We start from the raw sequence: 14,542 nt of genomic DNA, 5'->3' as shown, positions 1-14,542 counted from the left end.
TTTCTTTCGGGAAGTGTGAAAAAGATGAGTAAAAGGAACAGGATCCTTCACCTAGGTTCACAATTGTTAACATTTTTACAGGTTTTATTTTTTTTTAATTTCTGAACCATTTGAAGTAGGTTACAAATATGTGATTCTCCAGCCCTAAAAATGGACATTTTTCTACACAATCACAAAATCATTATTGTATCTTTAAAAATTAACATTAAATCGTTATCATTTAACATACGGTTCGTGTTTCGTATTTAGATTTCCCCAGTTGTCCTAGTTGGGGCATTTTGCGCTTCAATCCAGGATCCGCTGAAGGTTCTTGCACTGAATTTGGTAATCTCCCTTCAGTATTAATCCAGAAACACCAGCCTTTTCTTCGTGTTGCATGACACTACAGTTTTTTTGAAAGAATCAAAAGCAAATTGTCTTGAAAGTATTCCATATTCTGAATTCGTCGGATTGTTTCCTCGAACTGATTTACGTTAAATATTTTACCGGCCATCAGAAGGCACAAACGTCAGGTTGTCACACTATTGGTGATGCTATTTGAGCGCAAGATCTCGCCGTTGCAAAGGCGCATTTTTCCTTTTGTAATTAAGTAAATGGGGTTGAGAATCTGTGAATATTCACCCAATGGTTTTAGCATCCCTTAATGATCCTTGCCTGAATCAATTATGTTGGGAGAGTACAGAAAAGTGATTTTTCTAATTCTTAAATTCCTTCTACACTTAAGTGGATTTATTCAAGTAAAGAACTTGGGTCTTACCTCCCTTCTCCCGTTTTTATTTTAATGTGTCATAATGTAGCACCATCATCCTTTTTGATGCTCAAACTGTTCCGTATTTGTCTAGTGGGACCCACTTCACTCTGGCTCCTGTGTTATTAGTCTTGGAGTACTTCCTTGCTTTTTGGCACACGATGTTCTAGGCTTACTTTGTACATTTCCTGTCCCAGACCCAATATAAGCCATTTCTCCACGGAGCCCTGATATCTTTTAGTGAGGAATGGTATTTAGAAACTGGGGCATCATTGCTTATAGGCCCTTTCAGTGGAGAGAGCTAAAAAAATGAGTTAAAGGGCACCTGGCTGGCTCAGTCAGACCATGTGATTCTTGGTCTTGGGGCTGTGAGTTCAAGCCCCACACAGGGTATAGAGCTTATATTTAAAAAAAATAGAAATAGGGCGCCTGGGTGGCTCAGTTGGTTAAGCGACTGCCTTCGGCTCAGGTCATGATCCTGGAGTCCCGGGATCGAGTCCCACATCGGGCTCCCTGCTCGGCGGGGAGTCTGCTTCTCCCTCTGACCCTCCTCCCTCTCATGCTCTCTGTCTCTCATTCTCTCTCTCTCAAATAAATAAATAAAATCTTTAAAAAAAAAATAAAAATAATTAAAAAAAAAATAAAAATAAAAAAATAAAAAAATAAAAAAAATAGAAATAAATAAATGAATTTATACTAATACCTCCAATTCAAGTCCAACACCACAGGGTTCTCCCTCACTTTTCCCCATTTCATATTTCTGTCTTGCTTCTCTTACAATTAAAATTCTGGTTCCCAACATCCATATATTGACTCTTTTCAGAATTACAAGGTGGATACCACTACCAACAATAAACCTAAGTAAAGTTCAGAAGTTCTTTGCAGTTTTTTGTCCTTAGAATATATCCTATTAAGGATACATAGTGTACTGTGTGTAAAAATTACTTGAACCATTTTTTCCCCCTCTGTGGAGTTGTTTTTATTCAACTTTACGATTTGCTTTTGTTACCCTTTTTTATATAATTTAATTTTTAAAATACATAAATTTTTACATGGTTAAAAGTCAAAAGTATGTAAACAGCTATTTCCAGAGAAGTCTCGCTCCCATGCCTATGCCCTCTACCGCAGTACCCAGCTACTCCCTTTAAGTAACCATTCCTTAATTTCTGGTTTATCCTTCCTGTGTTTATTTTTTTATTGAGGTGTAATTGACATGTAACATTCTATTAGTTTCAGGTGTACAATATAACGACTTGATATTTGTACTTCCTATGTCTTTTCGCAAAAATAAGCAAATGAGTATACATATTTTTTCATTACACAAAAGGTAGCATACTATATATACTTTCACCTTGCTCTTTTTCACTTAATTTAGCCTCAAATCACAGTGTACCACTTTGTAGCACTGTTCCTCATTCATTTTTATTTCTCCTTAATACTTCATTGTATGGATGTCCCTTGGAATGTTAACAGTAGTTACATTTCTAGGCCAGATGACAAACATCTGCCAAAATGCATAGCTGAGAAGCTGCACTTTGGTAATGAAAAGTTATAGGAGAATATAATTGCTATACTAATATTTAAAACAAAAAAGCAAAATGGAGTATGTTTCTAAATGTACTTTATTTTTTTTAAGACTTTACTTACTTGACAGAGAGCCAGAAAGCACAAGTGGGGGGAACAGGAGAGGGAGAGGGAGAAGCAGGCTCCCCGCTGAGCAGGGAGCCCAACACAGGGCTCGATCCCAGGACCCTGGGATCATGACCTGAGCCGAAGGCAGACGCTGAACTGACTGAGCCATCCAGGCACCCTAAATGTACTTTACAGTGCTTCTTAGATGCTTGTGCTTAAGGAATAGCAGATTCAGCAGGAGGTAGATGGAGGCTTATAGAATGGGGAATGGGGGAGCACCTGGGTGGCTTAGTCGGTTAAGCATCTGCCCAGGGTCCTAGGATCGAGCCCCTCATTGGGCTCCTGGGTCAGTGGGGAGTCTGCTTCTCCCTCTGCCACTCCCCCTGCTTGTGCTCTCTGTCAAATAAATAAAATATTTTTATTTTTATTTTTTTGTTTTTTTAAAGATTTTATTTATTTGAGAGAGAGAGAGAGAATGAGAGATAGAGAGCACAAGAGGGAAGAGGGTCAGAGGGAGAAGCAGACTCCCTGCTGAGCAGGGAGCCCGATGTGGGACTCGATCCCGGGACTCCAGGATCATGACCTGAGCCGAAGGCAGTCGCTTAACCAACTGAGCCACCCAGGTGCCCTAAATAAAATATTTTTATTTTTTTAATTTTTTTTTTAAAGATTCCATTTATTCATTTGAGAGAGAGAGAATGAGAGAGAGAGAGCACAAGAGGGAGGAGGGTCAGAGGGAGAAGCAGACTCCCTGCCGAGCAGGAAGCCCGATGCGGAACTCGATCCCGGGACTCCAGGATCATAACCTGAGCCAAAGGCAGTCGCTTAACCAACCAACTGAGCCACCCAGGCGCCCTAAATATAATATTTTTTAAAAATTCTAAAAAAAAAAAAGAATGGGGAAGGGGACTTCACACACTATAAATAATAAAGATGCTATTCTTGACTCAAAATGTGGTTTTGTATAAATTTACCATATGACCCAGCAATTTCCAGCACTCCAGTATATACCCGAGAGAACTGAAAACATGTCCACACAAAACCCTGTACACAGGGGCGCCTGGGTGGCTCAGTTGGTTAAGCGTCTGCCTTCATCCCAGGTCATGATCCCAGGGTCCTGAGATCGAGTCCTGCATCGGGCTCCCCGCTCACCGGGGAGTCTGCTCCTTCCTGTCCCTCTGCCTACTGCTCCCCCTGCTTGTGCTGTCAGATAAATAAATAAAATCTTAAAAAAAAAAAGTTGTACACAAAGGTTCACAACAGCACTATTCATAATAGCTAAAAGATAGAAACAATCCAAATTTCCCTCAGTTATAAGTAGACAAAATATGGTATATTCATACAGTGGAATATTATTCAGCAATAAAAAATGAAGTAGGGGCACTTGCCTGGCTCAGTTGGTGGAGCATGTGACTCTTGATCTCGGTGTCATAGAGTTCAAGCCCCACGTTGGGTGTACAGATTATAAATAAACTTTAAAAATCCCCCCCCAAAATAGTAAAGCACTGTTTTAGGCAAGGTCGCCCTCTAAAGGGGAACAGAGGGGCCTATGAGTAAATTTCCTAGTGCTGACCAGGAAAATGCATGTTGACTGGTTAAAGGTTATATTCCTGGTGGAATTGAAACTCTAGTTAAGGTATTAAGTCTTGGTTTTACTGATCTGGGGCTCCTAGCCTTAGTGGGCCTGTGTTTTTTCTTTTTGACACTATGTACTATAGAAGATAAAAGATACATAGACTATGGGAATTTAAAGAACACTTCAGATTACTTTCAAATGACCAAAGTTCTTTGAGGGAATAGAGCAACTCTCTTACCTAAAGATATAGTCAAACTAGGATGCACTGAGGGGAAAAATGGGAGAGGCAATAAATATAACTAGGGGGGCGCCTGGGTGGCTCAGTCGTTAAGCGTCTGCCTTGGGCTCAGGTCATGATCTCAGGGTCCTCGGATCGAGCCCCGCATCAGGCTCCCTCCCTGCTCAGCGGGAAGCCTGCTTCTCCCTCTTTCACTCCCCTGCTTGTGTTCCCTCTCCCGCTTTCTCTGTCAAATAAATAAATAAAATCTTTTAAAAAATAAATCTAATTAGGGAGGTGGGGTGGAGGAGAAAGCCTTTCTTGATCTTCTCTGCAAGATAAAAGTTTGGTAAAAAAAAAAAAAAAATCCCCCCCCAAAAAGAAATAAAGTACCCATAGGTGCTGCAAAATAGATAAACTTTGAAAACATTATGATAAATAGAGGAAGTGAGTTCCAAATGACCGCATACTGGGGGCGCCTGACTGGCTTAGTCGGTAGAGCATGCAACTCTTGATCTCAGGGTCATGAGTTCAAGCCCCACATTGGGTGTAGATCTTACTTGATTAAAAAAAAAAAAAGACCACATATTATTTGATTCCAAGAACAGAAAATGTTCAGAAAAGACAAAAGTAGATTACCAGTTGCCTAGGGCTGGGGGCGGGAACAGGGATTAACTGCATGAGGGATATCTTTGGGGTGAGAAAAATGTTCTAAAACTGGATTTTAGTTGGGGTGCCCAGCTGGCTCAGTCAGTTGAGCATGCGACTCTTGATCTCAGGGTTGTAGTTTGAACCCCACCTTTGGTGTAGAGATTACTTAAAAATAAAATCTTGGGGCACCTGGGTGGCTCAGTCAGTTTAGCATCTGCCTTCGGCTCAGGTCATGATCTCAGGGTCCTGGGATTGAATCCCGCATCGGGCTCCCGGCTTGACGGGGAGCCTGCTTCTCCCTCTCCCTCTGCTGCTCCCCTTGCTTGTGCTCTTACTCACGCTCGCTTGCTCTCAAATAAATAAAATCTTTAAAAAATAATAAAATAAAATCTTAAAAAAATAAAACTGGATTTTGGTGACAGCTGTATAAGTCAGTAAATTTACTAAAAGTCATTAAACTGTACACCTGAAATGGGTGAATTTTTTGGTATGTAATTATATTTCAATAAAGCTGTTTGCAAAGCAAAACAAAACACAACATGGTTTTGCTCCTCCTTAGTAGTCACTTTTTTTTAAAGATTTTATTTATTTATTTGACAGACAGAGAGAGACAGTGAGAGAGGGAACACAAGTAGGGGGAGTGGGAGAGGGAGAAGCAGGCTTCCTGCCGAGCATGGAGCCTGATGCGGGGCTTGATCCCAGGACCCTGGGATCATGGCCTGAGCCGAAGGCAGACGTTTAACCGACTGAGCCACCCAGGCATCCCCTTTAGTAGTCACTTAATAGTGCACCAGCGCTATATACAATTAACAGTATCAGTTCATTTTTATAACACACAGAGAAAGGTTATTTTCTTGAAATAACTGGAAGAGGCAAAGGACATTGAATGTTATGTCCTATATTTACAACCCTAGTCCCTAGTACTGTAATACCTATAACACAATAGGAGCGTGATAACTGTTTATTGAATACAGTGTACTAAGTGAGAAAAAATCACCCACAGGGAGCTAACTGGTCTGTCATTAGTGAAAACCAGCAGGAACGAGAGAATCAATGTTAGCAGGGAAGACAGTTCCCTACCCTGATTGTCTGAGGTAGAAAAGTAAGTACAGTTATACATAGGTGCGATGTGGAATACAATTATAGTTATTTCATCCTTAGCAAGTTGAAAGGCATTTAGAAACCACTCAAGACAAAGGAGGAGGGTTGAGGAATTGCTCTGATTTTTAGAAAGCAATAGACCCAGTGAAATCAGAAAAGTTTATTGCCATTCATTATGAACAATTTAAAAGTGATATTAGCATGTTAGTCATCATACAAATTCCTTTTAAGTATAAAAATCAAGATGTCAGTGTCTGTTCAGGACCATCAGATGAGTCCAATACAAAACCATACTCTCAGACTTGGGGATCGCACCTCCACTCGTTAGAGGATGCGAGTCTGACCAAACCAAGCCCAGGCTTACATCTGAGATTTTCCCAGGCAAAGCAAGAGCAGGAGGTGCTATTAAATTAAAAGCCAATTACAAAGATTTCAGTAGCTAAATGGAAAGTTCCCAGAGACACAGGTGACAGCCGTGTTTCTAGCCCCTTTCAACCATGAAGTCCTGTAAGCACCTCAGGCAGCATCAATCCGAACATCCTGAGACCGGAATACACTCGAGCAACAGGTGCTTCACTTGGCCACCCGTGGGAAAAACTCAGTGACTACATAGAGCAGTTGGCACATGTGCCCACAGGCCAGTTGACTCCTACAGTCCCCACACTACGATAATAGACCCCCACTTTCCAAAGTGCTACTGGACCTTAGTTAAGGAGGGCCACCCTCACCCTCTTCCAGTTAACACCCTGTTCACACAGAGCCCCTACAACCCCCCCCCAAACAGGAGGCCCTGGGTCACATGCCAGAAATAGATATAGCACATTGAAACTGAGATAGAAGACATCTACTAGACAATACTATCCATCCTGGATCCTCCACAGCTTTAGACAATGGTGTAGAAATACACACCAATGAATTACTGTATGAAGAGGAGAGTTCAGGGATAAAGGAAAAGCAAAACAGAACATTTTAGTCCATGGTGACGGAAAAGAAAACCAGAAGGAAAGGAGGGAGAATAGTGAGCTTATGCAAGCTTTCACTTTCTAACAACACTTGGTATCTGCTCAACCTCCAGCTTCCGATTCTCCAAGAAGAGGGGGTGCCAGATTTAGCAAACAAAAATACAGGATGCCGCATTAAATTCGAATTTCAGATAAACAGCAAATAATTTTTTGACTCTATGTCCCAAATATTGCATGGTACATACTTACACTAAAAAAGTGTTTGTAAAACAAAACAAAACAAAACTACTCTCTTTTATCTGGCAACCCTATCCAGGAGGCTCAGTTAACCTGAGGACTAATCTGACCATATACTGTCAAAGAGCAACAGCAAGACCATCCCAGAGCAAGGCACAGACTCTTCATTCACCACAGAGGGAGCTACGTGATTCTTTTAACTCCATTTCCCAAACTCTCAAAGATCCAATGCTTCTTTTGGCAGGGTAAGAGAATATGTGCACAGTGGAGTTGTCAACCACTATCTGCCAGGTGGAGGAGTTTTCCTTCCGTATCTAATGAAGAAGGTCAAAAATACAACTAGGGAGAATAAGGAGAAGCAGGCTTACTAAGGTAAGGAGTCTGACTCCTACCGCCGCAGGGCAAGCTGAAATCCCCCAGCAAAATCCCCACAAATGTGACAGCCCTGGGGTCTGGAGATCCAACCTACTCCAACTTTCTTCAAGCAACTAAAAGACCTCAAAAGGCAACCAGGACTGAAAACACACACACACACACACACACACACACAGAGTGTACAGAGGAGGGAGGAATAGGAAAAGAGCAAGGTAGGACACTGAGAAGAATCACACAACTCCCTGATAATGACCCGCAGAATATTTTGGTTGGGTGGTTGGTTGGTTCGTCTGTGGGGTTAACCTTCAGTGGTCTTTCCCTGAAGCAGAAGCTGACAGAAAAAAAGGGCCTCACAGAGGCCTCAGGGACACAGCTTTAATGGGGGATTAATTCCACATCACCAGGCCCATAGTGCTATCATAATCTGATAGCAGATCTGACCATCAGACCCCACATCCAATGTGCTACCATGACGAAGTGCCAAACTCATCTCCTGAGGGCAGAAGAGGAACCAGTAACAAGTCCGTGGCTGATAAACATTCCCCTCAAAGGCCCTCTCAGGGAAACATCAAAAAGAACAGGACCACATTATGCTTTTTTTTTTTTCTCTCCACAGCCTCTTTGGGAATGTCTAGTTCCTCTTAACCCAGCCTCTCTCAAACTGTGCTTCCAGAGATGTTAACAGGTGTTGCGTGGAACCAAAAAAAAGAAAAAAGAAAAGGTTTGGTGAAATAAATTTGGGAAATGTTGCTCACTTATTAAAAGTTATAAATCCCCCCAGTAGAGGAACCAGTTCCTCTTTATTTAAATCACTGGTTACCAGAGCGAGATGGGTGGGGGGACTGGGGGAAATAGGTGATGGGATGAAGGAGGAGGGCACTTGTGATGAGCACCAGGTGATGCACGGAAGTATTGAATCGCTATATCGTACACGTGAAACTAACATTACAATGTATGTTAACTAACTGGAATTTAAATAAACACTTAAAAAAAAACCCACTGGTTCCTGACTTACTTGACCACAGAATCTTGTTAAGGAACATCTATTAGTATCTCCCAGAGCTTGGAAAAATGCTGCTTAGGCATTTTTGTAAGCATGTCTCATCTCCAGAATGGGAAGAACATGCTGACACTGGGAACACTCAGGAATCACATATAAAATGATTTTCCAAAATTAGTATATCGGAAAGTTTAAGGCAATGATTTGAAAACTGTAAAAACTTGTCTTTCTGTGAGACACTTGCTCAATGGTAAATACAGCTAGGAAAGCTAATTTAGAGGTAAAAGTCAGTCAGTCTCTCTCTCTCTCTCCCCCCAAACTTCCTCCAAAAGGTTCAGACCAAACTTCAAAGCAGCCATGTACAAACAAGGCTGTCTTTGTTCCTCCAAAAGCCCAATAACCTGGAGTCTAGGGTTTCTAGGAAAAGAGACAAATGGCTCATGCTGGCATTGTTTGTTCAATGCTATCAAAGGAATCCCTCTCATTCCCCCTTAGGTGCAGTCTCCAAGTAGCACCCCAAAAGCTATAAAAGGACACACTTCTTGGTGTTCTTCTTTGTGGCAGGGTAAAGCACAGCCCGAACAGCTTCTGAAAATACCTCGTGCACCCCATCCTGCATCAGGGCTGAACATTCTAGATACTTCACAGCCCCCACCTGCTTAGCCAGGGAAGTGCCTTGCTGAGGAGTTGTGGGCACTAGGCTCTGTTCCTTCAGCTTCTTCACTGTCTCAGTGTCATTCCGCAGGTCTCTCTTGGTACCTACCAGCAGGACAGGCACATTGGGACAATGGTGGGAGACCTCGGGGTGCCACTTATGCCTCACATTGGCATACGAGGATGGGTTGCCAATGGAAAAACAAATGACAAAGATATTGGTCTGGGGGTAGGATAGTGTTCGCAGTCGGTCATACTCCTCTTGGCCAGCTGTGTCCCACAGGTTCAGGCTGACGATTTGGCCATCCACAGATGTCTGGGCACTATAGTTGTCAAAGACAGTGGGGATATACTCCTCAGGAAAGGCATTCGTTGTGTAACTGATGAGGAGGCAGGTCTTACCTACAGCCCCATCTCCTACAACCACGCATTTGATTGTCTGCATTCTTCCCTTGGAGTCCTAAGTGCAAGAGAGAAAGAATGAATGTTCGCAGATGCTTGGTTCATTTGGGGAGCCTAAGCTTTATAAACATTTCTCTCTGAGGATAAAGAGAGGAGGTAAGACCCCCCCCCACTGCCCATCCCCTTAACACCATAGAAGAGTCAGCTGGAAAAGACTATATAGGGCAAGAGTTCTTACCGTGGAGTCCATGGACTGCTAGAGGATAAACTTCAGTAGGTCCTAGAAGCCGCCTCTGAAGTATGCAATATTATGTGCATGTACATAAGTGAATTTTTCTGGAAAGAAGATCCAAAACTGTCAACAGGTTGTCAAAAAGGGCTGTGAGCCCAAAAAGATTAAAAACCATTCATATACATAGGTATTTGTCACATTTTTGCCAGGAGGTCTCAGAGGTGCTAAAACATAGCAGGTGCTCAATAAATGGAAATTAATTTTTAAAATGCCATTGATGTTGGGGCACCTGGCTGGCGCAGTCAGTTAGGCATCCGACCCTCGGTTTCAGCTCAGGTCGTGATCTCAGGGTCATGGGATCGAGCCCTGCACTGCGCTCTGTGCTCAGCAGAGTCTGCTTGAGATTCTCTCTCCCTCTCCCTCTGCCCCTCCCACATGCACATGTTCTCTCTCTCTAATAAATAAATAAATCTTTAAAAAAAACACACTGATGTAGAAGGAGGTTCTAAAGGTTGAAACAAAAGAAATATACCTCTTACTTTGGGTCTTTGGCTATGGTCTTTGCTTTTCAGCAAAGAAACCTCTGTTCTTGACAGTGACGTCATAAACTTGGAGAAAGGTAGGCCAGTCAGACTTAGCCATCCAGAGGAGGATGCTAAGAGTCCAGGCTCTGATGTCAGACCACCTGGAATCCAAAACCAGTCCTTTCTTTTTCTAAGCTTTGTCAGCTTGGGCAGGCTTTTCACCCGTGGCTTACATGAAAGAATGTTTGTGTGGTACTTAATAGTGCCTGCCACACAGAAAGTACTCATTAAGTATTAGAAACTACTATGACTTCATAATAATTCCTCTGTTCCAGGGAAGGCAAAAGTTCTGTAATGTCATTACAATGCTAGACAAACCAGGGACCTCATCCCCTCCCACCGTATCTGAGCAAAACCATTGGTCATACCACCACCATTTCTCATCCATTTCTTCATGAATCAAGTATTTGAGAGTTAATGGTAAGGCACAGATGACCTCCAAGATGTATGTTTACTATGCACTCCCACGTTTATACCCCCATATTAAAACTCTTATCAATGCCCTACCCTGTCAGTGCCCCCAAAGCACTCCATTTCCTTTAGCTTCTTAACTACTGCACTAATTTCAGACCTGATCCTATGATAGCATTAACTTCTTCAAGTGTTAATGGAGGAAAGGGGATAAACTGTCATATGTATTTGATTATTGAAAAAAAATTGAGGGTGCCTGGATGGCTCAGTTGGTCAAGCAAATGCCTTCAGCTCAGGTCATGATCCTGGAGTCCTAGCATCAAGTCCCACATCAGGGTCCCTGCTCAGTGGGGAGTCTGCTTCTCCCTCTGACCCCCCCCATGCTCTCTCTCTCTCGCCCTCAAATAAATAAATAAAATTGAGACTCAATTAATTTCTCACCTTGAGAATTTGGGGGAATAGATACATCCTTCATCCTGCTGTCTTACTAGCTAAGGTCTACATTAGGCCCATATAATAGACAAAACAAAACACCTTATTTTCAGTCAGAGTAAAGAAAAGTTGGCCTTCAGGATACCTGGGTGGCTCAGTGGGTTAAGCATCTGCCTTTGGCTCAGGTCATGATCCTGGGGTCCTGGGATCAAGTCCCACATCAGGCTCCCTGCTCAGTGGGGAGTCTGCTTCTCCCTCTGCCCCTCCCCCCTGCTTGTGCGGGCTCTCTCTCTCTCTCTCAAATAAATTAAATTAAATCTTAAAAAAAAAAAGAAAGAAAAGTTGGCCTTCTGAGCATGCTTCACACAGGCCCACTAGAGGTAGCTCTCATCCCACACAGCCAATTCTGACTAGCAAGGCATTCCACCTAGAAGCCTTCATTTAGCATGGGTCCCACAGCTAAAAGTCCGGAGTATAATTCAGCTCCAGCATTCACTGACCATCAGCCCTATCTTTTTCCATCTAGGAACAGGCATAAGGATCAAACATACAAGGTCAATGGAAAAAGGGTAAAGTCACCACCACATTCTTTGAGAATAGCCTTCCTTGATTTTCCCAGTCTGGATTAATTTCTTTCTCCTCTGAATTCCTACAGCAATTCCTGCATGAACAACTCATCTTCCCAGCCTTCTATTCCATATCATCCGGTATCCAACGTCTCTGTTCCAAGTGACTGCTTTCAGGACAACTGTGCATCTGAGGGAGTTGCTGATCCAGAGCAAACTCTTAGGCCCAAAGACCACTTCGCATCCCAAGCTCAGCTCCTCATCTCTAGAACTAGGAAAAGGCATCTACACTCATTTCTGCTTGTTTCTCTCTACTAACCCTCCTGGTATATATGGTCTGCAGACGGGCATTCAAGCCACACTGATGGCTGAGGGCCTAGATGATGAAGGGCAGCTAGAACATCCCAGGTCTAAAACAAAACCCAGGACATCCTCACCCATAGCAAACTCTCTATGAAAGGGAGGTTCAGGAAAACTCCCAGGTATTCTGGAGGGCTACTTTGTACAATTAATTGACTCGTTTATTCAGCCCACATGTTCATCATACCGTCTTATTTACTTATGTGTGTGTTTGGAATTATCCATAGTTAAAAAGTTTAAAAATACTAAAAAAATACATCTAAAATAATTAACAGGACCTCTCAGAGATACCTGTATACCAGTGTTCACTGCAACGTTATGCACAAGAGCCAAGAGGTGGGGGCGCTTGGGTGGCTCAGTCGTTAAGCGTCTGCCTTCAGCTCAGGTCATGATCCCAGGTGCTGGGATCGAGCCCCGCATCGGGCTCTTGGCTCAGTGGGGAGCCTGCTTCTCCCACTCCCTCTGCCTCTCCCCCTGCTCATGTTTTCTCTCTCTCTCAAATGAATAAATAAAATATTTTTTAAAAAAAGCCAAGAGGTGGAAGCAACCTAAAGACCATCATAGATGAAAACATAAAGAAAATGTGAGATATATATATATTTTTAAGGTTGAATATTATTCAACCATTTTGTGGGGAGCCTGGGTGGCTCAGTCGGTTAAGCGTCTGACTCTTGATTTCTGCTCAGGTCATGATCTCAGGGTCCTGGGATCGAGCCTCGTATTGGGGGGGGTCCACACTCAGTGGGGAGTCCGCTTGTCCCTCTGCCCCCCCCACTCGTGCTAGCCCGCTCGCGTGCTCTCTCTCTCAAATAAATAAAATCTTTAAAAAAGAAAGTTTCAGTTTTGCAAGATGAAAAATTCTAGAGATCTACTGCACAGCAATACGCATATAGTTAACACTACTGTACTGTATATTTAAAAGTGGCTTCAAATACTAAAAATAAAAATATTTTTAAAGGGTCTGGAGCTCTGAGAGGCGGCTAGGAGTTATAAGAGAAAGGCAAATGAGAAAAGCTTGTTTACCTCAGCCTCGGGATCTAGCATGATGCTGTCCTGTTATGGATCACCTACAGCTTTCCCCTCCTCATCACCACCACTATCTACATTCTCCCTGGTATCCCCATGGGCACCGCACTGCTGGAAGGGACTCAAAAAAAGCGTAAAAAGAAAGACTGCTAGAAGCTTACAATCTTGCGGTAAAGGCAGGACTCATATGAAAAGGCAAACAATAATACAGAGTAATGCATGGCTCAAAGGGGGGAAAAAGTTGCTATGGGGAAGCAAAGGGAAACTAAAAAATGAGAGCTCGTTATAGGCATTGTGCCAAATACTTTTACATATCTTATTTAAGCCTCCCAGTAGCACTGTGAAGCAGATAACCCCAGGGCAGCTCAGAGATCTTTAGGTATGCCTCTAGGATTGGAAATCGGGAGAGGGCTGGTGCTGCAGAAACCAACACCCCCAGAAAGTTCCCTTCCCAGTCACGCAGAGTGAACTGGGAATTACAGTTTCTTCCAAATCTTCCAACCTCGTCTGACAAAGTATCCTTCCTTCACACGTATAGTCTGCATAGGAGTCAATTTTCTCCTAGGTTGAATACCAAATGTAAAAGACCCAGTAACAGTCAAGACAAGAACGCAGCTCAAAGGATTACTGTTTCTAGCACATTCTCCTCCGAGTCTCACCCTTTCCATAAGTCTGAGTCTAATCCACTTGAAATCATCCTGTGACTCTCTGAAACCAAAGCAATTCAGCAGAAGCCCCCCCCCCATTTGTATTCACTACTCTCCACAACTTAGCTCCCCTACTAAACCCCGGCAGCCTTTTCACACTGAAGACTGACTTCTTCGGTTCAAGTCCAGTCGCAGAAGGCTTTGGGGCTTTCGAGGCCGAAGGAAGCCCCGTGAACGCTCCCCAAACCGGAGCCAGGGGAAGACTATCCTGCGGCTGGAAACTTAAACCAGGGAGGCAGGGGTAGTGACCCAGCAAGAGCCCCACAAGCCCGCTCGGCACTTCGCTCGCATCCTTCTCCACCAAGGCTGCTGGGTTCCGGGACTTCCTAGGGACTCGTGAGCCTGGGACAGAGAGGTTGCCCCACATGCGAGTCGCCAGCAGCAAGAGCCGTATGCATCCACCTCATCCCACCCCCAATGCCTTCCATCCCAAGGAACGGCTCACAGACTAACGCGGCCGTCCCGGGCTGGGGAGACTCAGGAAAAGCGCGGGGAATTTGGGGTGCGGGCGGGGGTGGGGGAGCGCTGGGGGCGGGGAGTCTCCCTAAAGATTACCTGGCAAAGCAGTCGTCCTCCCGCGCTGTTGACCGTGGCGGGCACAGCCTCCGGCGCGACTCTCGCCGGAGTGGGCGGGCTCGGCGGGCTCGGCGGTCTCGGCGCCACATCCGG

The 14,542-nt window shown here is 43.7% G+C and overlaps 1 protein-coding gene across 1 annotated transcript; it reads right to left on the bottom strand.

Moving 5' to 3' along the window:
* Positions 1-6,070: 6,070 nt before the first annotated feature.
* LOC112810055 (rho-related GTP-binding protein RhoG-like) lies at positions 6,071-14,542 on the bottom strand. Its single transcript, XM_025853554.2, has 3 exons — positions 14,429-14,542; positions 9,794-9,891; positions 6,071-9,613 (listed from the first exon to the last, which is right to left on the bottom strand). Exons 2-3 carry the CDS (start codon positions 9,803-9,805, stop codon positions 9,023-9,025), a joined length of 603 nt encoding a protein of 200 aa, XP_025709339.1. The 5' UTR covers positions 9,806-9,891; positions 14,429-14,542; the 3' UTR covers positions 6,071-9,022.

The sequence above is a fragment of the Callorhinus ursinus genome, unplaced genomic scaffold, assembly GCF_003265705.2.
Source record: "Callorhinus ursinus isolate GAN/ISIS: 27379988/994484 unplaced genomic scaffold, GSC_fseal_2.0 scaffold66, whole genome shotgun sequence".
Classification (NCBI taxonomy): Eukaryota; Metazoa; Chordata; class Mammalia; order Carnivora; family Otariidae; genus Callorhinus; species Callorhinus ursinus.
The sequence above is the reverse complement of the archived record's forward strand: the minus strand, read 5'-3'. Positions and strand labels throughout refer to the sequence as shown.